The sequence below is a fragment of the Lepisosteus oculatus genome, chromosome 3 (assembly GCF_040954835.1).
Source record: "Lepisosteus oculatus isolate fLepOcu1 chromosome 3, fLepOcu1.hap2, whole genome shotgun sequence".
NCBI classification, from domain to species: Eukaryota; Metazoa; Chordata; class Actinopteri; order Semionotiformes; family Lepisosteidae; genus Lepisosteus; species Lepisosteus oculatus.
The window spans coordinates 1,187,100-1,209,924 of NC_090698.1; the positions used below are offsets into that span (position 1 = coordinate 1,187,100).

The 22,825-nt window shown below is 44.8% G+C and overlaps 1 protein-coding gene across 5 annotated transcripts; it reads right to left on the reverse strand.

Moving 5' to 3' along the window:
- Positions 1 to 447: 447 nt before the first annotated feature.
- On the reverse strand, positions 448 to 18,286 carry relb (v-rel avian reticuloendotheliosis viral oncogene homolog B). Of its 5 annotated transcripts, none has more exons than XM_015341056.2 (11): positions 17,744 to 18,286; positions 15,672 to 15,683; positions 15,099 to 15,289; positions 12,064 to 12,384; positions 10,242 to 10,402; positions 9,588 to 9,679; positions 6,530 to 6,661; positions 5,823 to 5,927; positions 4,267 to 4,482; positions 3,245 to 3,313; positions 448 to 2,794 (listed from the first exon to the last, which is right to left on the reverse strand). In XM_015341056.2, exons 1-11 carry the CDS (start codon positions 17,787 to 17,789, stop codon positions 2,142 to 2,144), a joined length of 1,998 nt encoding a protein of 665 aa, XP_015196542.2. In that variant the 5' UTR covers positions 17,790 to 18,286; the 3' UTR covers positions 448 to 2,141. The 5 variants fall into 5 exon arrangements, with proteins under 5 accessions (XP_015196542.2, XP_015196541.2, XP_015196545.2 ...); XM_015341055.2 differs by having other exon boundaries at positions 12,064 to 12,387; XM_015341059.2 differs by lacking the exons at positions 15,099 to 15,289; positions 15,672 to 15,683; positions 17,744 to 18,286 and adding an exon at positions 14,064 to 15,091 and having other exon boundaries at positions 12,064 to 12,387.
- Between the last annotated feature and the right edge of the window lie 4,539 nt (positions 18,287 to 22,825).

Sequence of the window (22,825 nt, forward strand, 5' to 3'; positions counted from 1 at the left end):
TAGCAAGTTCAGTTATACGCTCATTCAGGTCAAAACTTAACTCCTCTGAGTGGCGACCTTTCCCATGGTCCTCTCTGTCGGTGTGATCCGGCCTGTAAAGCCCTTGACTGATAGCAGCCGAGGAGGAAGGAAGAGTGCCCAGAAGATATTGCCATTGGATATTGGGATGCTCCTCCCCCACTATCACCTCCAGCAAAGAGGAAATTTGCTCAGAAAATGTATTTGAAATGAATCATACTCTACAACGTTTAGAAACGGCAATAATTACTGATAAAAGCAGAAATGAAACATGTTTTGCTCCTTCAACAGCCTTGTTAACTATGAAGGAGCTGCTTGGTAGTTCACATGAGCAAGTGTTTGCAGTTTCTCAGGAACTCTAGTGTTACTATTTAAGAAAACATTTTCATAAACCACAGGAAAGTCATCATTTGCACAAGAAGAGCTCTGTTAAGTCTGGGATGCAAGTTTAATTTCTTGGAAAAATAAAATCAAAGGACATACTGTACAACAAGACATCTGTCTTAATCACGTCTGTCCAATTCATTCAAAGTTCTGCTTACTGGAAGAGAAGAAAATGCTAAATGATTAAAGATCCCTCTGGCCTGCTGTGCATAGTTTTCTAAAAAGCTGTAAACACTACCCATTACAAAGAACTTACAAGATTTTTAAAGCCATTAATACTCATAATGTTCCAATTATTTCATGATGGACAAAATCCAGCTGTCACATTTTCAAACCTCTTTAATTTTCTATACTAATTTCCATTATTGAAAAAAGACAGATCCAATACCCTCTAAAAAGCTGGTTAGGAGAGATCTGCGAGTTTACTGACTGTTCCGCATGGGGTCTGCCACATGCAGTAGGACAGTGGGGCCATCGATTGACGAACCTCTTCCACCAGTGACTACTGTACAGAAGGAGCAACTGCATTTTCTTGAAAGACTGTATTTATAAGGTTTTAGACACATGGACACTACAGTAGAGCTTGATTATACGTTTTTTAGGAATTTAAATTTATTTTGAAAATGCTCTTTCTGTGAAATTGGAGGAATGTTTCAATTAAATGTAAAACTCCAAGAAGGAGTTTTACACAAGGCTACATATCACAAAAGGACAACAATTGCATGACAATATTTACAAACTTTTACAAACCCATTTTACAGTTGACAACCAATCATTTATCAGTGTGGCTTCTTGATCACCTTGTGCTTAATTATTTGAATAATCTGCCCCATTTTATATACATGAAATGCAAATCAGAATTATTAGCTTAATACTTGAAGATTTGGGTGGGTAATGCACTGTTCGATGATTGATAAAGCATCTAAGTCACAGTAAAGAAAAATAACTGCTGCTGTAATATGCTTCACAAGGATTGTAAAGATGTTTCTGTGTGGATATTGCGTGATCAACTTCACTGACAAAAGCCAGAAGAGATGCTCTGTTCAATCAGTGTCCCCTGCAGGTGAACAAGCCTCGCTGGAAGTCCTGCAGTGGTTGTGATTTAGAGTCTGATATTTTGTCTTTATAGTTAAAAACCAAAAACGTCTCACAACAAATTCACTGAGAAAACTTTTGTTCAGTGACTTTTGATCCGCAACACATGTGTTCAGTTTGTAGCAGCTCTTCAGTTCCTATTATACATGCTACAGCTGGGAGGCTGCAGGCAGGCGGCTGTCCCTTCACATCGTGTTTAATGCATGTAACCTCGTCAGCACTGTCTCACCCTGAAGTCCCTTCCTAGCTACTCAAATTGAAGACAGTACAGCTTGTATATGATTTGAGATCTGTAGAGATGTAACAATCAGAAAAAGCAGAATTCAATTTTTCCTTTGTCTTTGTACCTACAGTAGGTACAATCTGTGCCGTTTTTAAAGGACAGCTAACCAGGAAAGCTGCTGATTTTGTCTTTGAAACAACATTTGTCATGTTTGGGTGCTGTCGTTGTAACAAACTGCATTAGAGGTTTTTGATTGTAACAGAAACAGGGCTCAAGGAGAGCAGCACAGGTCTGATAAGCAGCTCGTGCAGAAACCCACACACCAGGCACTGAAGTTCACAGTCGTGCCACCTCGAACAAGGGCCACATCACACGTGATTCACATCTTTGTTCCCACCACTCTCCAGCATGGGCTAAGGTCTTATTCATTGCTTTCATTCTTGACTCTTGGCATTTTCTGGCTCTCATTATCGCTGTGCTGAAACCTGCACTCCATGTCTGCTACACATGAAGTTTGGCTGGGATCCTGTAGCTGTATCGGTTCCAGACATGAAGGGTTTCCATTGGTCAGATTATAATTGTATGGCTGAAGCATTTCAGAATAGGAGCAAGGGAACTCTATGTCCAGGGTGGACATATTGAAGTTTTGATCCATATCAGTTAATGAATAACTGCTGTTTTGACCCTCTTCTGGCCTCACTTGAGCGAAATCAGTGCCAGTATTGAACGTAGGGTCGGTGGTTGAGTTTTGCTGTTGCCCTGAAGAATAAAACCCCTGGTTTTCAAGGATCTTTGACACAGCTGTAAAAACCTTAGAAATATCATCTGAGTTTAAGTTTTCTCCTGCTATTTTGTAGTCATTGTAGGATGAACCGTCGTTCTCAGCACAAAACGAAGTTTCGGTTTCATAACCACAGCTTAAGTTGTGTTGCATCTCTTCCACAAAGTGGGCGTGCGGGACGGTACGTTCCTCTAGACAGGACATCTGAAGGGGAATGTCTGGCGTGCCGAAAGGAAACTGTTTGAACCCGTGAGATCTGGAACTGGAGGCTTCAGGCAGCGCTGGACTCAGTGCTGAAGAACAGAGAAAATTTACAGCAATTAACAACTGATAGCTCGATTGTGTCGTGTTTACAGTTATCAATACAAAACACAAAATGCAAGACAGACATGTTAGCCCACAATTTATATGCACTGTAGAGAAATTGATAAATACACAAGGGTTAAGTAATAAAACTAAAGGTAAAATGACATAAGTCATATGTCAGATGTGACTGAGGAATGTGTGCTGTGACAGGCACTGTTTTATTAGCTCACTGAGATGTTTAAATCAACGGAGCTGTGTAGCGTCAGAGTTTCATTCTTTTATTTGGATGCCTTTCTTCTGGGGCATGTGCTCCCTGCTTCTCTTACTACTGTCGCTATGGGAAATGAAATGAAAAATTAGGAAAACCTGTCAGAGCTTATCTACAGGTAGAGAAAGGGGACCCTTGAAATTGGACCCGCTTTTGTCAAAGCAAATACCTGCAACTCTGTTTCCATCTCCAAACACGTCTTTAGCGATTTTTCTCTTCCGGTTTACTTCATAGGGGTCTGAAAAGGACAAAGAAAACTGTAGCTCAGACAATCCGAAATTAAGGCTGACATCACAAATTAAAATGATAAACTGATATTTACAAGTGATTTCTAGTACACACGTCAAAAATTTTATTATTTGTACGGTCCGCACCAGCAATAATTGCTTCACTGCACACAGCCCTGGGAAAACTAGTCATTCCATGTCATGGTTAGTGTTATATTATTACCACAGCTTGTCTAGGTAAGAAGGAAAAACTCCTTCAAACCCTATCTGCTAACTAACTGCTGACACCTAAGTGCTGTCATTTTCAGATGTAATTTACATGTTTTTGTAATGAAATAAATATGTAAATAGCTTAGTAGAAAGCTGTAACATGATCTGTTGCTAAGTATATTGCAACAAAGGGACAGTGACTCATTTCCTCAGTTAATGATCGTTTCTTGGTTTCAGGTTGGTATCTGGTTGGTAGCCAGAAATGGCTGTTAGTGGATTTATACTTTCATGTCACATTGAATTTCAGACTCATTTAAATTCACATTTTTGCACCAACAGCTCCTGCAAAGTGACAGAAAGCCCAAACGAGCTGGTTGTTATCTGTATCTCAACACAAGACAGTGAGAACTCTCAGGAAAGAGTTAATGCTCAATCTACCACATAAAAAGCTACAAAAAGAACATTCTTGTGTTAAGAAAGAGGACATAAGATATGTCTCGTACCACTGCGTAGCTCTTAGGAAAACACCTGCCATCTTACGTGGAGATGAATGTTTTAGGAATACTGGTGTGTGATTTGTCTATGCTCTCTTTTTCCAGTAGGCCTATAAAAATGTTAAAGCTTTAGTGACACCAATATCTTACAATATCGACGATTTAAAACTCTGTGGGTAATCGTGAGAGGTGAAAACATCAAGCAAAGAGGAGCGGCCGAGACCAGCGGCCCTGCGCGCTGTCCTGCCGCCGGGCCGTACCGGGGTTGTGCGGGAGGTAGGTGAAGGTGACCGGCTCGCTCTCCATGTGGTCCGAGAGACGCCTCAGCTGCACCTGGACGTCCACCTCCTCCTGGATGTCCAGGTCCCGGAAGGGCGGCGACTTGAAGACGACGGCGATCTGGCGGTGCACGTCCGTCTGCGCGAACTCCGCCTTGCCCATCCACTCTCCGTGAGTGAAGATGATCTCGATGTCATCTGCAAATCAAAACCGGGCTTCTGAAACCTTCTTTCTGGGGCCTAAGTGTTGCACAAATCTTTATATGTATTGTTTTTACATACAGATTTTTCTCATAAGCAAAAAGTGGTTGGTAGAGTACTTTTGTGCACTTACTATCTACAGACTTAAGTGTTGACATCATCCATCTCCAACAACGCTATTCCCTCATGCATTAAGTGTAATAAGTGGACTTGTGTTTTACGCTAAATATTTTTACATTAATTCATGTCTACGCGGTCAAAGACAAAAAAATTAATCAAAATCAAATAATGCAGGAAGTTTCAAATTCAAATCTGGTGAGCCACACACCTGAGCTAGGCTGGGGAAGCTCAGGGCGGAGCGGAGGCTCTGTGGCTCAGGCTCTGCGCCTGTGGCTGGAAGGTTGTCGGTTCACATGGAACCCTTCTCCACTTCGGCCTTCACAGTTCTCGTTTGACTATTTGCTACTACTGGACCACCCAGATCTGCGCCGCGGCGGCTCCACCCGGGCCACCCACGGGCTCCTGATTCAGAGTTAAAAACTGAGATCTGGAATGAGTTGAGGGGTGGGATGATGGTGACCAGTTTGGTGTGCATGTGTGGGAAGAACGAACCTTCGACTCGCGCAGAGACACAGGGAAGCCTACTCGTGAGAGCTGTGCACCTGCTGTGTTCCCTGCATTTCATGATTATTCAATTATATTTTGTATCCTGCTCACTACTGTATTTGCTGTATTACTGTTTTCATAATACTTTAAACTACATACTCACACTAATACAGGTACTGTACTGTAGGTAATACAGGTGTATAATACAGGACTTACTTGAAGGAGGGGAATAATAGGGGACAAGAGGGCTTATTGACTGAAGTTTGGGAGGGGTAACAACAAGTCAATCTCACTCAGCTGTTCGTCATCACTATTGTAACAGAAATGAGCTGTGCTGTATATCTCGAACACACGCACGTCCCTTCACAATCATCTCAGGTATCCCTGCTGCACCCTGTCTCCACCCTGCACCTATCCCCTGATCCACTCTTTCTGAATGGGGCTCCAACTCCTCTCCCTGTGGGCTAACTCTCCCCCACGAGCCAAGTGGGTCAGGCCAAACCTGTCTCCCCAAATATTCCAAACATTCAGCAAGCCTTCATGTTTTGGATGCTGTTGTCCCTAGAGACAAGTATCATTGTGAGCCAATTTTACCATGTTGACGAGCAATATTTATTGCACTGGGCGAAGTACATCGCTGGAGATGTCCGTCTATAAATGTCTTCGTTTACACTATATTGTAATCACCCTCATCACTCCTGGAATTGTTTTGTGCTCTTAGATTCCTGTACCTTTCTGGACTTTGTCACAGAGCAGGTAGATCTCGGTCTTGCCCGTGCACGGCCCCCGAACCACATTCAGACGGCTGATCTTCAGCTCCGATGTAGTTGTAGCTTCTGTTAGAAACAGTGAAACAGGGAAACGCATTGTCACCGAGAGCACCAGGAACGACTGGATCTCTGAACGACTCTGGGCACATTCAGTCTACAATACTGCAGAGTACTTAAAAACCTTCCTTGCAGTCGGGCTGTACACCTCAACTCCACTTAATTACATATTTGGTTGCTTTTGGCTTCAGTTAATCACAGTGCCAAAATGTGAAGAAACTGCAGTGTTTGAACAAATACTTGTGTCTGTGTCCAGATTAAGGAATTCTGATAACATTTTCCCCCCATCTCTCTGCACTTTTTGTAAATTTTAAAAATTAAAAAAAAAAAAAAAATTTTTTCCAGTCTATCTAACCAGTTAGACGTCTTTCCCTTATGAGAAGGTTCATAACTGATGGTAGTTTTATTCTGCAGTACAGTACTGCTAAACATTCCTGAATGCAGGCTGAGTAAAGAGATCCATCATCTTTCACATGAAGCAGACTTCCAGCAAAGAATCTGGTGAAAACCCCATGAAAGTGGTTCAGCAGTGACCACAACAGAAAGAGTAAATGCAATACAGGGAATGACACTACACAGAACAGCTGTATTGCTTTGGCGAGAAAACTCACTTTTGTCATAGATGGGTTCAGATACAACAGGGCTTAGGGAATATTTCTCCCCGTCCGGTTTCTCCACTTCGCATTGGAAACACAGCCGGACGACATTCATCTCGATGTCCTCAATGCTCTTGGAATGCCCACCTGAGAAACGAAAGGACACGAAGAAAACAACTGCGTGAGAGGCTGAAAATATATCACATGTCCACCCGCAGACCTGCTGCAGAGGAATGGGATTAGAAGGCACTTCTGTACATAGAGTCACAACACATGTCTTAACCACTGCCAACCTGGGCTGAATGGCCTCTTCTCATTTGTAAGCATTCTTATGTTATTTACATACTGTATATTAAAATTAATCTATTTCTATCTTAATTAAGTTTGTGTAATAGGAACCAGTCACACAAAAAGATAAAAAAATATAAACACACCAATGTACAGGAACTACTAATCGTGGATTGGACCATGGGTCATGCATACCACATGGACGTATTGCAGCAAATCAAAAGATCAGTTTCAACAGGGACGCGATTGCCTTGCTTTACTTAGAACCTCAACAGTTTCAGCCAAGTCTCCATTGTTTTTCACAACAAGATTATATTCGAGTATTCCAAATTTCACTGGTCTAGTTACAGTCACCAACTGAAAAAATAAAAACCTCATCTTAACTGTAAACTTTTAAATGCATCTTACAATGATATGAACAATGCAGGTTGTATTCACTGACCTCAGCAAGAGAATTCTGAAGTGTGCTGAGGACTCATGGAGCACATCTGTGTTAGAGAGGCTCCATGAGCACGACAAGCTAGAATCAGGCTACCTTACATAGAGCACATGAATCACCCTAATGACCGGGTTTCCTCAGACATTTTGATTTCTACAGAAACTGAAACGTTAAGCCTAGCACCAAACTTTGAATATTAAGTATTGTGATCATTCTTAATTGCTACATTTTACTTACAATGCAAATATCAGAAGACCATTTACAGTATCTTCACTGAAAAAAAACAACAAATCAGGAGCCTTAAGGTCATAAAGAAAAGCAATCTTGATAAAGCTGTGTAACAACAAAGCATTTTCAATTTAGAATTTTTTTAAATAAATTATTCACTTTTAGTTTCAAGTCTTTACTAAATACATTGCATCTCATATCACTTCCTGTCATAATGAATGCATATGTGAGCTCTTTTCAATCAAAGACATGCTTAAACTGGTTTAAAAGGAAACAACAAATATATGCTAGAGTAAACACCAGCACAGTAGCATTCAGAAGAGAGAGTGCACAGGTTAACAAGTGAAAAAAGCTGAAGATCAAACCACTGCTGCAGAACCCAGGTGGAAAGTTCAAGGGAATACACGTACACGTACTGAATGAAGCTCATGGCGGGTGTATGGAGTACACTCTCATGAAACATTGCAGAACGGGATTCGCTCAGAATCTGTTTTCATGAGCTGTGAACAGTGAGCTGAAACAAGAGCCTGTGCAGTCCATCTCGTTCGTTTGTTTGCTGGCAGCTGATTGGTGCAGAGATCTGAACTTGCATTAAATGTCACCTGTCAGATATTTGCTCCAGCTTGTTGAAGTCTTTTGGAATTTATTTTACAGCTTTTTTACAGTGTTTGCTAAGCCCTCTACTATAGAATAATCTGCAAACATGACTGGTTTACTCACTACACCATATCTATACAATATCTAGATCACTGATATTGAGTTAGGAAGAACACTGGTCCTAACACAGATCCCTGTGGTGCTTCACTAATTACATTACGTAACCTTCACCCCTTATCTACAGTTTTGGATGCCAACTGCCTGGAATTAAAGACTTAATCTTTTATGGTGAATCAAGTCTTCTGAAAATCTAAATCTTGTAATGTAAACTTTATCATATTAAGCGAGCCCTGACTTAATCCATGCCATTTATTGTCTTGGTCTTCTGTTTCTGCAATGTGCTCTCTTTAGTAGTTCATCCCTCTCGCTGCAGAACCCAGAAGCTGATTTAAGGAAAGAGATCAGAGTAATGTTTACTAACAGGATGGAAAAATATTCTTGGGCTGGTCTCTGTGGTCAGTGACACATTAAAAAAGGTTTCTTTTTTAATGTAGAGGTTTAATTTTAGAGTGAACAGGCTGAATTGAATATACTGTATAGCTTAGATAAAACATTCTGCAACACAAATGTTACGAAGTGTAAAGTCGAGCTTTGTCTGTAGCTGTAGTTTAAGCTGTAGCAAAATGGACATATTTAAAGAAAACATGAAGATGCAAAACCCTGGACACCAGTAAGATCTGTACAATAGCGACATCAGTCACTGCAGAGGGGACAGTGGGTATTTTAAATGTTCATAGTCTTGAAATTAGTGTGTTTAAACCGAACCGTTACAAGGTGGAGCTGCTGCTAACCACATTGTGTAAATAACTTGGCTGTGGTCTTTACAATGGTGCTTCTAGCTCGGGGGGGATTTTTAGAACTTTCTAAAGACATACAGTGCAACATCAGAAAGAAGAAAGGACAGAACTGGTTGTATATGCATTTTTGTGGGCTGTCCTGTAACTGACAAATAACGAGTGGGGTGTGTATTTTCTCAGAACTGGCACTGCGGCGCGGAGGTGTGTGCAGGGAGGAGGGAGGAGGGGAGCTATAAAAGGACTTACAAAGAACTCATCAGAGAGTCCATTAAAAATCTTGCTTCAGTTGTCACATTAGCAAAGATGTGCTTTACACTGCTTTACCGAGCCGTAATTCAACAGAGAATGTCAGAGTGAAGGAAGACACGTGTCAGCATTGTCCCGGTGCTGAAACAGCAGAACTTGTGCAGTTACACTGTTGTAACACCGGTCAGATTTCATTCAATATTTACATCATTGCCATAACTATGGAGTAAAGTCAACACTGAGATCAGAGTGCTGTGTGGTGAAAAAAGTATTCACAGTCTTAGACTGGCAATTATGTTCAGATTTTAAAGTCATACATCTGTCAGCAAAATAAAACGGGGGAAAAGAGCCGAGATGCGATTGTGCCCCCGGAGCGCGGGGCGGGAGCTCACGGCTCGCTGCGCTGTCTCACACTCACTGTGGAAGGGGTCTATTCCCTGACTCCTCCTCTTCTCCAGCGCAGGGTCGATCTCCTTCCGCCTCACACACTGGATCCCCAGGTTGGAGAAGCTGCCAGAGGCCACAGCACAATGTCAGAACGCACTGAAGCAGGGGGGCGACGCAGAGCACAGATTCACAAGAGGCTGTTTGTTTCAGTAAATGTGAAATGTTCTCCAGGACTCCAGCCCTGGTTCTGAAAAGCCACGGTTTCCTTTGTTTTTAATTACAGCGTAGCTCTGAACAGATCGAATTAGATCTAGATCTAGAAGATGACTTCCAGCGGCTGTCCGGGACCAGGGCTGGACCAGCTCGCTCCAGATCTAGAGTCAAGAACAACCTGGAAGAACCGGATCTTTGGGGATTAAAGGAAACTGTTTATTACCGATTATCTGAAGGAGAACAAAGAAACAAATATTGTTACATTTAATTAAACTGCACAGTAACTACACTCCTCTTATGGTAAATGTCACCACCTTCCAGAACAGGAACCCAGAGGGAGGTTTATGGATCACACTATTTAAAACTACATCTTTGAATATATCTTTTTGCTCGGAAACAATCATTTTCAATCAGCGTGTGTGTTTAGCTGCTTCTGCAGGGTCAGGCGGGCAGCACTGCTGCAGGGGCACACCTGTGCTTCCGGCTGGTCCGTGGGTTGATGGTCACGACACAGACCCCATCGACGCAGTCCTTACCCACCAGGCCGTGTGGGTGTGGGCGGTAAGGGATGTCCTTGGTCACCAAGGATACGGTCACTTTCATCTTCTTCACCTGCTGTACGTTTCCCCGCAACTAAAATGGAAGGACTTGTCTTAATCACTCATTCCCACATCTTTCACCACAGAGCTCTGGCTTCAGATCCACTGACTTTAATTGGAAGTTAAAGTCTGCCCGATGACACTCTTCTTCAGGCAGGACCTTTGCTTTTGGCGTAGGGTGCTAAACTACTGACTCGTCCATTAATCACACAGGTACTTGGACGAGGATCTGTGCTAGTGCAGAGAGCTGGAATAAGGGAATTATCCATGGGAAGGAGGGAAAATCCCAGCATGATTCCACACTGGCGGGAACCAGACCATAGTTTCGATGATTCACTGAAAATCTTGCTCTCTAATTAAACCAGTCACTAGCATAAACATGGCAAAGTACCTTATGGTGAATTTTCATCTGTCAGAGAAATTAGTCTATTTTTTGCAAATAAATGTGTGTTCAAAGATTTGTACTCGTAAACACTTAGCCTAATGTTACACTTGTTGGTCCTAAATGCACAATTTGCTTATGTTCTTTGTATTACAGTCCTTTTGTTGGCATTTTTGTGGACATGAAACTGGATTTTGTGTTGACAAGTTAAATGCTTGATTTCAAACAAGTCCTTTTTTCCTGACGCTATAAGAGATGTTTGAGGCCGCCAGTGGACTTCAGTGGACACTGTATTCAGGAGAGGAGCTGGACAATGAAGACAAGCCAGCCTGAGCAGTACACGGGCTCAGCAAGCCCCTCTCCTCTCGGCTCAGAGAGGGTCGGGGGCGCCCTCAAACCTCACCCCCATGCTGCTGGAGCACCCCAAGCCTCTTGTACACATTACAGAGACACGTTGCCTCCCATGTAAGGGAATCACCCCATGGGAATGACTGTGCATTCCCGGAGAATTCCCCTTTCTGCCTTTCTGGAAAACTGTTATGGGCTAACGGAATGATTAATTTATTATTTTTTTTAAAGTGGAGATATTGTGATTGTTTTTCTCACGATTATAGTGACACCATGCGATCTGTTCCTCTGGCAGGAAGGTCCCTCCTATCTGCACTTCACTTCAATCTTCTGCACATTCCTTGTACTATTAACTCATTTCTTTAGTAGAGAAATGTTTTCCATTAATACATTTGTGATTTCATAAAACAGAATGAGTTATTCTGATTAGTGCACTTTGACACGAGCTGATAAGCACGCTTGCTCAGTGCTCATTCTAAAGGAGGCTCAGTTTGTTACCACTGTTGTTCCAGCCAAAAGAAAAGACTCTTCACCCTTAAAACGCTCTCCTCTCCGCAATGATTTATGTTCTACATTATCTGTTACTCTGTGATTCTCATCTCAGCTCCGACTGTACAAGGTTTCTGGAAATCAAGCTGGATTTCTTCTTGTTTTTGTCTCATGGAGGACATTAGATTGTATTATATTTGTTTAATTCAGGCTAGTGTTGTTTGCGGCGCAGGGTGGGCGTTACAGCTATCATGGCCGACCTCTACACTGTAGGAACTTCATCTCACAATGAAATTAGTTTATTATTCTCAGCGGTCAACACGAGACCTCATTGTGCCAGAACACAGACGGAGAAGCATCCCCCCACTCCATCGAGGCGCGGGCGCACTCGGGAGTGTCAAGCGTGTCTTGGCCATTGTTCCGGCCGTGCTGGTCTACACCTGCCCGCGTGCAGTCAGCATGGTAAGGAGGCTCACCTCGATGGCTGGCAGGGTTTTATTCTGCTCAGTGGTGGATGCGCCCAGGATGCTGCCTGCCGAGCGCCCCTCGCACTCATAGCGAAACCTCATGCCTCTCTGCTTGGGCTGCTCTGTGATGACCAGCTCCGGCTTGTCGAGGAGACTCTCCAGCTGCTCGGTGCCTGGGTCCTGTCGGCCCCTCATCACGGTGCGGCTGCCCTTTCCCCTGCTGGCCCCCAGCCTGCCCCTGTCTGTGACCCTGCTCCGGCTCTGCTGGGCGGTAGGACTGCTTAAATTGGGCGAGGCCATGGGGACTCCTGCCTGCTGCAGTATGGACGCCTGCTGACAGAGACCAACAAGAAAACATGTGTTTTATATTCACCTCTATTAATCACACTCTCTGTTTGATAGACATATACACATATGGCTATGCAGATACTTTAAAAAAATTCTATATGACAGGGACAGATGCAAAATTCACATTCTGGACAATGAAACCTGCCATGCTTTTAATGCTGAGCACCAGTGCACTGGCGCACCACGTGAGCAATAAGCAATCCTGGTATGTGAGTTTGAGTCTGGGGCAACGTGGACACTTGTAATTACAGGAATGCATTGTAACTACATGCAGCAATTAACTAATGTGAGCAGGACATAGACCACTTCGTGGGCTTAGATTACGCCTCACCACAAGCACCCTAATTGTAATCAAGGCATATCAAGTTACCGTAGGAACTGTGTTTTCTAGTGAAAACACTAACCAGCTAAAATAATGTGTCATGTGTCACACAGCACATGACTAATTCATGTGTTTTTAACTTTTGCTCATTTCGAAAAAATGATGAAAAATCAAACATTGAGCAATGCTGGGCCATGTCTGACGGTTATCATCCCCGAAGTGCAAAAAGTAACCTTCTGGAATCGTCACCCTGTGATGTGCCTGGTGCCAACACAGGTGGCCCTGGATCACTGATGGAACAAATCAACAACGATGACCAGGAAAGCTTAGTTTCATGGGTCTGGGAAGCGTTGGGCACTTTTTACTGTTGCTGTCTATGTTGCTGGTGATGCATGTTATCTTGTGATCCCATGATGGCAGTATATCTTTCTTCCAGCCTCACACTGACACTGTCCACCACACAAGACTCCAACAGCTACTTCCCAGGGCTCCAGTGGCCTTCATGCACATCGCCACCATCTTCCAAGATCACAAAACCAAAGGATGACAGAGTAGCTTTGCACTTTCTCATTTCAAAACTGACTCTCGCAGGGAACATACATGCATGCAAATGTTACATATTTTGCTGGGAGAGATTCAACTTTGTACTTCTTGTATGGGCCGCATACATTTGTGTTAACTACATCATTAGACATGGGGTTAACAAGACTTTCAGCTGCACCCAAGTCCACTGCTTTTGACATGGCTGTGAACGTTTCCTTACTCCTTGGACCTGTACTAGTGATTGACAGGTGCCATTTTAATCCAGCTGTCTAATCTCAAAGATGTCAATAAAGCTTCTTTGGACATTAGGACTTAGGACAAGAAAGATTAAAAACAGGATAACACAGTCTGTAGTCTTTCCTAAACATCAGCCCTAACCACAGCAGACAGTTCTGGAGATAGTGCAAGTGCTTTTTGCATAGGCCCATATTTTCTTGTGCTCTAAATACTTTCCTGGCCATTAAAATGCCCTCTTGCCCGAGGCATTACTACAGTGTTTAGGGCACAGCCATGCTTATTTGTTACACTCCACATCTGCATATGTTTTGCATACTTTTTTCTCATTACTGTACTCCCATGACAGCGTGGCGAGCTTTTGCAGACATTTTTGCAACAGTAGTTAACTGGAAAACACGTCACTACCTGATAAAATCAAAATCTAAAAAAGTCACAGACCGACCACAAACTCACGTACCTTTTGACTGACAATCTTTAGTCTCAACAACCGGAAGACGAGTTACAACCAAAAAAAAAAGAGAGCGAAAAAGGAAGAAGCCGACAGCAGCAACAAAGAAACCTTGTATTTCTGTTTTTTTCAGGGGTCCCACGCTCCTCCTCAGTCCACTACGAGCCCTGCAGTTTCCAGCCTGTTTTCCGCCTCTGCAGAGCGGCGGCCTGCTGCTAGTCAAGGGCCTTGAGATGCTGAGCAGCCCAGTGCCAGGCTCACGTGTGGAGGACTACCGTGTCTGGGCACAGAGGGGAAAACAAAAGCAGCCACACAAAGCACTCGAGCGGGGGGGCGGAGCAACCGCTGGCAGGAAGCTGGCAGGGCAAGTGGGAAGAGTCAGCGGGGCGTGAAGCGCCGCTCTGGGCGGACACCAATAAAGTTTGTTCAAAAACAAAGAGAGTCTCTGTACGTTCAGGGATTTCCTTCTTTAGACATATCCAAGGACATACTGTATGGAAGAAACGGGCTCTCAAAAGTGGCATCTTACTCCTGCCTACAGATATGGCAGAACTCAGGACAGATGGGTTTTTTTCAGCTTTCTAATAATCTTATGCTCCCAGATTTAGAGTGCTGTTATATCTAGGTCCTGTATAAAAATGAACAGCTAGGTACTAACCAAATCCAAGTGTCTGACAACCTGGTAACAGTTTGAGTTTGTGTTCTTTGTTCTGTTTAGTCAGTATTGCTGCTAGGTCTTCCTTCGGCGTGGTTCCATATCCTTCTTTCATCCCGACCCAAGGACTGACGAGATCCTGGATCAACTAGCTACTAAAATCCACACCAGCAAGACGGGCTGAATGGCCAACTCTCAAACCTTTTTAAGGATCTTGGATGTTCCAAGGCTGTACAGGGATGATCGATTCTTTTCTGGCATCCAGTAATGTTTGTTTTTTACAGATGCACGTGCAGTTAACAAGAAAATGTCCATCCTGTTTGAAAACCCCTAGTTCTAAATTCATGTGTAATGTGCGTTTCAGCTTAAGCTCCATACACCTTTTAAACAGGGCTCCTTTCCTCTTTAGGTGATGCCCGTGGGCTTGAGCCTGCAGCAGAGCAGCATGCGAGAGCTGGCACAGCACACGGTCCTACTGGGGCCCGGCCTACCTGCGTGCTTGACCCTCTGGCTACCAGCTGTGGTGTGCTAGACGGCCGAGGCGTCCTGCTGGTAAAGACTGTGGGGAGGAACTGAAAGTCCTGCTCCAGCTCCCGGGACAGGGGTGGGGGTCCCGGCAGAGCTCGTGGGACAGATCCCACCAAAGGATCACTCCTCTCAGAGATGTACTCATTAATTATGTCTGCGAAACAAAACAGCTTGTCATCATGGAGGCCCCCCATCCTAAGGCACAAATAACAGTTGGTGCTGCATGTTATTCCGTGCAAATGTCAGCATAAATATAACCATGTCAAATAGTGTCAACACTAGTTTGTTACTGTTGCTTGGGCGACAAGCCACGGATTAAAATTCTAAGTGCTCACTGTTAGAGAAGTTATTTTATGGAACACATTTACCATGTCTTTACTAAGGACAACATTAGGGTGGTCTACAGTGTTTTTCTGTCTGTAGAATGAATATCTTTGATCTAAATTTCATAAGGAGAATGTTACCTGTAAGCATTCGGTACAATGGACTTCTGTCCGTTCAAAGAAACACAAAAATCAATTAACAGTGATACTCACCTAGTTCTACATCTGGAAGAAAGAAAAGGGGACACAATATTAGTGATCTTGCAACATCAGATGTGTACAATCTCATTTAAAAGCAAACAGTCCAGTCTTAATTCACCCCAGACAGTTAGAAATAGTCCTGAGGCTTAACATTAAACTCAGAATCAAATTTGCAGCAAACTGCATAATTTGCTGTGCAGGTAACTTGCTTAATAATAATAATAATAATAATAATAATAATAATAATAATAATAATAATAATAATAATAATTGCTTACACTTATATAGCGCTTTTCTGGACACTCCACTCAAAGCGCTTTACAGGTAATGGGGATCCCCTCCACCACCACCACCAGTGTGCAGCCCCACCTGGATGATGCAACGGCAGCCATAGTGCGCCAGAACGCTCATCACACATCAGCTAAAGGACGCAATAAGTGTTTCAACTGGAATCTGAACCCACAACCTTCCAGTTATGAGTCCAGAGCTCCAACAGCTCTTTACTGTGCTGAAATGACAGGTGCAGGCAGATGTCAACAGCTCGCCAGGCCCCTGTGGGACTCTACTGGCACAGACCTGCGACAGGAGATGACATTTCCTGTTGCTGCTCACCGGTATCAATAAGAGAGTCACACGTCAGTTGGAGTCTCTGTTATAACTGTCTATAACACGTCTACGAATGACATTCTAAACTGTTCTAAAACATCAGGTATCCCCAACACTAAGTTTAAGGTTGGTATGGGTCAGGATGTTACTCCCACATTAATGTGATCCACAGTAGAGGTTGTTGATTGTCTCTGGCATTTGTAGACTTAGAAATAACATGGTACCTATGAGAGTGGGTGTTCTCACAAATTGCCTTAAACACACAGTCTCTGGGAGATGGGTCAGAGCTTAATAGAGCTTAATATCGGCCTCTTGTGATGTTTAAGATGTTAATACTCTAATGCCTAAGAGTCCTTTCAGCTGTTTACATCTTAAATGAGAGGCACTGGGGGTGCTACACTCTCGTGGCACAATCCCCTCACAATCCTCAGCTGAAAGGCTCTATTCTTTACAAAGCAGATTAAAACACCTTTTCTTGCGTGATCTGTTCTTCTACCGGTTACCAGTGTGTGATCCTGTTGTTGTTGCTGTAATATATTATAGTGACAGCTAAACAGATCAATCTATTACAGGCGGCAGGCACACCCGGTCTCACTCTGTGTACCAGATCTGAACGCCGAGTATTTTGTTTCTGTGATACAGATGGCATTATGTGAGTCATATTTGTATTCAGATCGCCAGCATTCATCGGTTTATGACTAATTCTCCCGGAGTTTAAGCGTCTGTGATTATAAACCCGAGACGGTAACAGGCGGTTCGTTTCCACACGACAATCTACATCCACTTTCGGATATTTCGTGTTAAATTTAGCAGCAGCGCAAGGCCGGCCGCTTGGCCATCAGGCGTCTGTTGTCCTCCTGTCCTCTCTGTACTGACCCCGTTTCAGTCCCGCGCTCTACATTCCCCAGGTGAACCGCCCGGGGACGCAGAATATGTTCGGATCAGACCTTGGCCAAAACACAAAATACCTGCATGAGAGTCATCTAAAATCTCACTCGTATTAAGGGTCAGCTTTTTTCTATAGGCAAGCCTCATACTAGACGCTGAGGTAACTTGGTGCGTATCGGTGTAAACATTAGATTATACGAGCAGGCAGTTAATTGCATCACCAGGCTACCGATGCATCAGCCCAGAGAGCAGTCACAGTGCAGAGCCACAGCCTGCAAACGCTGTGACTGCCGACTGAAAGCACCTTTCCGCAGGTGCGCTCCGCGGGCGTGGCAGGACAGGCAGTGGAAACTGGGCCAGGGGCTCGGTGCTGGTTGGTTGTGTCGGGGTGCTGTCGCGGGCTGTAAACTGAGCTGCCCTGCTGCTTGTGATCTCGTGAAAACACCCGAAACAGGCCGGACGTCTCCGAGCCGGTGCCCGGTTCCGCCCCGTTGCCACGTCTGCCCGGTTTCAAGGTGTCGGCGGGACCGGCTGCCCCGCGGCACACTTCAAGACGCTCATCTGTTTCTGAATAAGGAAAGCCGTCTTACCTCTGTTCAGAACATTAGTCTCATTCCCGACGCTCATATTTCGCATTTTAAGCTTGGGATCTCAGTGGCAGTCGGCGCGAACTGTAAAGCGATCTGAACTCTGCTCTTCCCGAAAGCCGCGCTGCCGTGTCTCTCCCAGTTCACTGCTCTTCGGCCATGTCGGCAGCCCCGAACTACAGCGGCTGCGCCCGGCAAGACATCGTCTCAGCGCCGCCCTGTCGGGATGTTTCACGCGTGTCGGGCGCTTGCGGGGATGACTGTGCGCGCAGCTCTCGATCCTCCACGGGCCAGGCGAGAAGTGGGGCGACGCGTCTCAGCTACAGACTTTCTTCTTGCACGAGTCTGGAATTCCCCTGACGTCACGCTAGGGGAAGCCCCGGGCAGCGCCACATTTTCCAATCGCTAACAGCCCTGGTATGAGTAATGCCTGCTGGCTGTCCTGCCTGTGCGCATCTGTTTTCTATTCGTCTTTTAAGCTCTGTTTCACGCAGAAAGGTGAGGTAGAAGGAGCCGAATAAAATCTGCGTGCACAGAAGGGAAAACCGAAATCGAAAGTGATAGAGGCGGCCCGCGCCGCGCAGGGAGGGTTTAATACAACCAGCAACGAGCTCGACTCTCGGTGTCTCTGGACCCAAGCACCCCCGGTTTCTCGCTGACACAACACCACCTGGAAACACGGTCTGTCTGTTCATGCAGGCCAGCAGTGAATTATCAGTGTTTTTCACAAACACATCGTGAAGTTTTGCTCGTGGTTTGCTTTCACACCAAAGCAGCGCTGCTGTGTGTCGGCTGTTTCCCCGGATTGTTCACGGCTTCAGTTCACGGCTTGTTGACGAGCTGTGTCACTATCGGGCAGTGGTAACTGCGTGAACAGCATGAAAACACCAAAATGATAAAGAAAAACGCTATTATCATATGGTTAGAAATACTGTATTCTTGCTTTTAGTAAAGACACGCAGATGTTTAGAAATCGAATGCATTTTCTTTGTATTGCCCTAAGTATCATGCCGCTCTCCAGAAGTTAAACGTTACATAACAAATCGGACATTGCTGGGGAAAATGTTTTTGAACAGTGTTTCACAGATAACAGATGATACAAGAGAGTCCTGCTTTCTAACGCAAAGTATTAACCGTCGTCCTGGTTTGTCAAGACTGAAATACTGTTTCAGTGAGGAACAAGTGTAACGGGAAAAGAGTCTGATATGAACCGCGTCAGGTTGCTCAAACCTGAAGAAGGCTCCACGGCCGAAACGTTGTGTTCTCTTTCTTCTTTTTTTCAGCATGGAATAAACCTATTACTTGTTCCTTTGCTGCTCTACAGGTATACTAGTTGCTGTAGTATATTTACTATACGTGCTGCACCCTGCATACTGTCGGCCGTCAGCCCTGAGTCCCGCACTGTAGTCCTGTGGGCTCTGAGGGCGAGTTCACGTGACTGACAGTGAGGAACAAGGGAGGAGCACAGAAACAGCAGGTCTGATAACACCAAGGAAACAACAGATGACACTAAAAAGATTAACCTAAATGAGAAAGAATGGTTCAGCGTAGGCCTGTGTAAAATTACATTAGTATGTGGATCATCCCCCAAATGCTTAGCTCAGGAGACTGCAGCTCTTTAACCGGAGCACTGCGGTCCAACAGCATCCACAGGTCAGCTGGAACGACTACAGCGTGCAGCAGTAGTTGCTGGCAATGAAATGTCTTTTCTACGAGCTCACTGGGGGGAATAAAAATCACAAAATTAAAGCTACAAATAAGGTGACATAATAATACATAATAGTGCAATAGAAATTGAATAAAATAAACTCAGACAGAGCTCAATATAAATAGAGCTGCAGTGTGTCCAGGGTGTGTGCAATACATTATGTCCAAGTAGTGCAGTATGATGAATACAGTGAAAACTGTGTGTCCATGTAGCCAGTTCGGGTGATTTGCTGAAGGAGCTACAGGTTGACTATTTAGCAGTCTTACTTCTGGAGGTAGAAGCTGTTCTGTAGTCTGTTGGACTTGGACTGAATTCTTCGGTACCGTTTGCCGGACGGTAGGAGGGAAAACAGTTTGTGGATGGGAAGACTTCGGTCCTTGAGAATGGACCTGGCCTTCTTCAGACATCTAGCTTAGTAGACCTCCTGGATGTTTGGTAGCTCACAGCCGGTAATGAGCTGCGCTGACTTCACCACCCTCTGCAGTGCTCTGCGATCCCAGGCGGAGCAGCTCCCACAGCAGGCAGTGATGCAGCCAGTCGGGATGCTCTCAATAGTGCACCTGTAGAAGTTGGCCTGGATAAGTGATGGCATGCCGAACTTCTTTAGCCTGCAGAGAAAGAATAGGCGCTGCCTATTGCTGTTTTGTGCTGTTTTGACCACAGTGTTGGTGTGGTGGGTCCAGGTTAAGTCCTCTGAGATGTTAACTCCCAGGAACCTAAAACTGCTGACCCTCTCCGCTGCAGTCCCATTGGTATAGATAGGTGTGTGATCTACTTCCTGGTGTTTCCTATAGTCCACAATCATCTCCTTAGTCTTACTGATGTTCAGAGAGAGGTTGTTCTGCTGGCACCATGCTGCCAGGGTTTCAACCTCCTCCCTGTACGCAGACTCTTCACCATCTGAGATCAGGCCGATGACTGTTGTATCATCCGCAGACTAAATGATGGAGTTTGAGTGATGCCTGGTGACACAGTCATGGGTAAATAAGGAGTAGAGGACAGGGCTAAGCACACAGCCTTGGGGGGCTCCAGTGTTTAGAGTCAGGGTAGAGGATATGTTGGTGCCCAGCCTCACCACCTGCGGACGTTCTGTCAAGAAGTCCAAGATCCAATCACAGAGGGAGGTGTTCAGTCCCAGGTCCTGGACGATCGTCTCTCCCTCCTCTAGAGGGCACTCCTACCTTTTCGTATTTCCTTTAGTTTAGGTTCCAGCACCTGTGTCTTGTTCCGCCTTCCCCTGTTTAACCCTGCCCTCTCCAGAGGTCTCGACTCTGCTCTGGAAGACGGATGCCTGGAAGCCCGGAGCTCGGAGCGCCTGGCCTCGTTACCCTCCTTTTCACTCCCACGTTCCTGGTTCCTTGTCCTCTTTCCCTGTGTTTATTCATGTATTGTCTTGGATGGATCTCCTGGTTTGGGATTATGGAGTGCGCCCAGGCGCAAGTCCTGTCCTGGACTTGTTCACCTGCGCCCCCCTGAGCACCGGATCACAGCCGCCACGCCCCCGTCTGTCCTCCCCGTCTGCCGTGTTTCCCCTGTTGTCCTTCTCCAGTCATTTTTGTACTACAGCTTCTACCGTCTGCTTAGGGTCCTGAACAACGCACTATTAGAGTGGACAGGGCCTCCTTGTGTGGATTGGTCTTTTTAATAACTTTACAGCAGCAAACTGCATCTCTGCCAGTGCTCCTCAGTGGACATGGTGGGGTCACTGCATCTACATACAGGCTGACACAACGCCAGTCCAGTTCATCCTGCAGGCCACCTCTTTCTAGAGTTGGGACCTGTACCTGCAGTCATTGACAATTTCTACAGTCTGACCATTAAATACACACGGTGGGAGAGGTGTTGCGTTTCGCCTCAAATCGATGACCAGCTCCTTTGTTTTACAAAGAGGACTCATCACACCGTTTAGCAAAGTCACTTAGAATGCGTCCATGATGGTTTTCTGGGTCCCTTAGTAAGCTGACGAGGACTGAGTCGCTAGCAAATTTAATGAGACGTCTATTGGTGTGTTTGCTTTTAGAATCATTAGTGTACAAAAGGTACAGTAAGGGGGAAAGTAGAGCGCATGTCAGATAATCAGTTCCAAAATCTGACCTGTTGAGCCCTGTTTGTTAAAAAGTTCAGGACCCATCTTATCAAGTTCATGTTACGCTTGAAATTCTCAGAGTTTCGGTGCAGGCAACAGTGGCTGTATTGTGTTAAAAGCAGAGGAAAAGTCAACAAATAATATACTTACAAATGACCTTGCTGGATCAAGATGCTGACAGACCAGATTTAACAATGGGAGTATTACATTGTCTGCTCCCCTCCTTTCTCTGTGTGCAGACTGCAGGCCGTCAGTGAGGTCCTGTGTGTTCTTTGTGATGTATTGCTTTAGATTCTCTCCAGGCTTTCACTGGGAGAGATGCAAGAGCAGCTGGCTTGTAGCTGTGGAGCATAGTTGGCCTGGCAGGTTTTGAAATAGGGATAAGGATGGATTTCTTCCACAGAGAAGGGATGATTTGTCGATTTAAGGACATCTGAAAAAGCCAACTAAAAATATCGCACAGCTGATCTGCACAAGATTGCAGAACTCTTCCATTAACATGACCTGGACTTGCAGGTAATGTTGTTAATCTTCCACATATTAACTGCTTACATGCCTCTGCTGGATCCATTTTAATAGACTCACCAGAAGCTGGGAGGTCAGCACTGTGTTTTTTTAATACTTCCTCTCATTCACTGTTCAAAATCCACACTGGCGGGTTCAGCAAACTCTTGAATGTCGAAATGTATTTGAAAACACAGCTGGAAAGCGCAAGGCAGCTCAATTTATTTAGTTAATATCAGACGATTAAACGTTTAAACTGCAGAAGTTTTTCGTTTCCTTTGCGAGTGCCAGCCTGATTAAAGAGTCTCTCGAGCTAAGAATTAAAGTCACTGCACAAAGAGGTCTGTGTTGGTGGAAAGACAGCTATAAGTGCTTTGGGGACAATAAAACAATTATACAGCAGGAGGTGCTTTTAACTCTTCCCGGTATTTGTGTTTACTCCCTGAGAACCAGGGACGCCCCCTCTGCTGGGAAGAGCAGCTCGATCAGCGGGGAACTGCCGCCCTCTCCTGGCTAGGAAGGTGTACTACAGCTTGCTGGGCTCGCCGTGGGGCGGTTCGCCATTTTAAAACAAACCCCGCAGACGCTTTTGTTGGTGCGTGACACTAAAGCTATTGAACTGAGTTATTGTTCTTACCATTTTCTACAGCAACTATTTTAAGAGACTTAAACGGCAGCAGGAGTGCCCTGTATAAAGCTTTCTGTCCGAGTTGTGCATTGACAAATGAGTGGCAGTAATATTCCTGAAAGACTGAAGAGACACGCTCCCCCTACCTCGCACCCCTTG